This window comes from Brassica oleracea, unplaced genomic scaffold (assembly GCF_000695525.1).
Source record: "Brassica oleracea var. oleracea cultivar TO1000 unplaced genomic scaffold, BOL UnpScaffold03247, whole genome shotgun sequence".
Classification (NCBI taxonomy): Eukaryota; Viridiplantae; Streptophyta; class Magnoliopsida; order Brassicales; family Brassicaceae; genus Brassica; species Brassica oleracea.
The window spans coordinates 1-1,256 of record NW_013619773.1 but is presented as its reverse complement, the minus strand read 5'-3'; the positions used below and the strand labels follow the sequence as shown (position 1 = coordinate 1,256).

The window sequence follows — 1,256 nt, the reverse complement described above, 5'->3', positions numbered from 1 at the left end:
AATATAAAGTACTTTCTTTACTAAGTTATTCAATTTTGACGAAAATATGCATAATCTTGGGTAATTAGTCACCAAATCAAATGTCAGTACACTTACTTTGAGGTTTCTCCCTATAAAATGGCACCAACTGTCAGTGTTGAAACCACACTTCTCCAACCAACGCTACCTTTGTAATCTATCTTTCAGCAAATAATGTCAAACCATCTTCAAGTGCCCTGCCCTAAACCGGTTTCAACCAAAGAAGACCAGGAAGTCGACGAGAAAATGATTAGCTTGCATGCTGAGAGCATCCTGAACACTATAGCTTTCCCCATGGTCCTCAAAGCTGCCTTGGAGCTTGGCGTCATCGACACCCTCGCTGCTGCAGGCAACGGTACATGGAAATCACCGTCTGAGATAACGGCTAATCTCCCAATCAAACCCAAGAACCCGGAGGCGCCTAATTTGCTAGACCGGATGCTGCGATTACTCGTAAGCCACTCGATCTTGAAATGCCGTGTCATTGAAACCGGTGGAACCGGAAACACAGAGAGGGTATATGCAGCCGAACCGGTTTGCAAATTTTTCTTGAAAGATAGTGATGGTTCTGGTTCTCTTGCGTCTCTGTTCTCGTTGTGCCATACCCAAGTCCATTTCAATACATGGTACGTACTATAAATAAGTCATATCCATTAGTTGACTGTTAGTTACGTACAAAAAAGTATATAGATGATTGAAGTTTTTCTATGTCATAGGGACAATCTTAAAGATGTAATACTAGATGGAAAAGATGCATTCATCTCAGCACAAGGCATGCCACTTTTTGAATACATTAGTTCGGACCAACAATTCTCTGAGGTGTTTCACCGGGCCATGTCAGAATCTGCCACAATGGTGATGAAGAAGGTTCTAGAGGTTTACAGAGGATTTGAAGATGTTCACACTTTGGTTGATGTAGGAGGAGCAACTGGCACCATATTAGGTTTAATCACTTCCAAGCATCCTCATATCAAGGGTATTAATTTTGACTTAGCGCAGGTTTTAACCAATGCTCCATCTTATCCAGGTACAAAAAACTACTTAGTAAATTTGATTATAAGTTTTATATTGAAGTGTTAATTTTAGTAACTACCTATTATAACTTATATTTTAATTGATTTTACTAATTGTACGTAGGAGTGGAGCATGTCTCCGGAGACATGTTTGTAGAGGTTCCAAAGGGAGATGCCGTCTTTATGAAAGTAACTTTATTATATATATATATATATATATATATA

At 39.1% G+C, this 1,256-nt stretch overlaps 1 protein-coding gene across 1 annotated transcript; it reads left to right on the top strand.

Moving 5' to 3' along the window:
- Window positions 1-104: 104 nt before the first annotated feature.
- Window positions 105-1,229, top strand: LOC106321835 (caffeic acid 3-O-methyltransferase-like; the record flags this gene model as incomplete). Its single annotated transcript, XM_013760069.1, has 3 exons — window positions 105-644; window positions 735-1,045; window positions 1,156-1,229. Coding segments are annotated over exons 1-3 (837 nt in total), but the record flags the coding sequence as incomplete, so codon positions are not given.
- Between the last annotated feature and the right edge of the window lie 27 nt (window positions 1,230-1,256).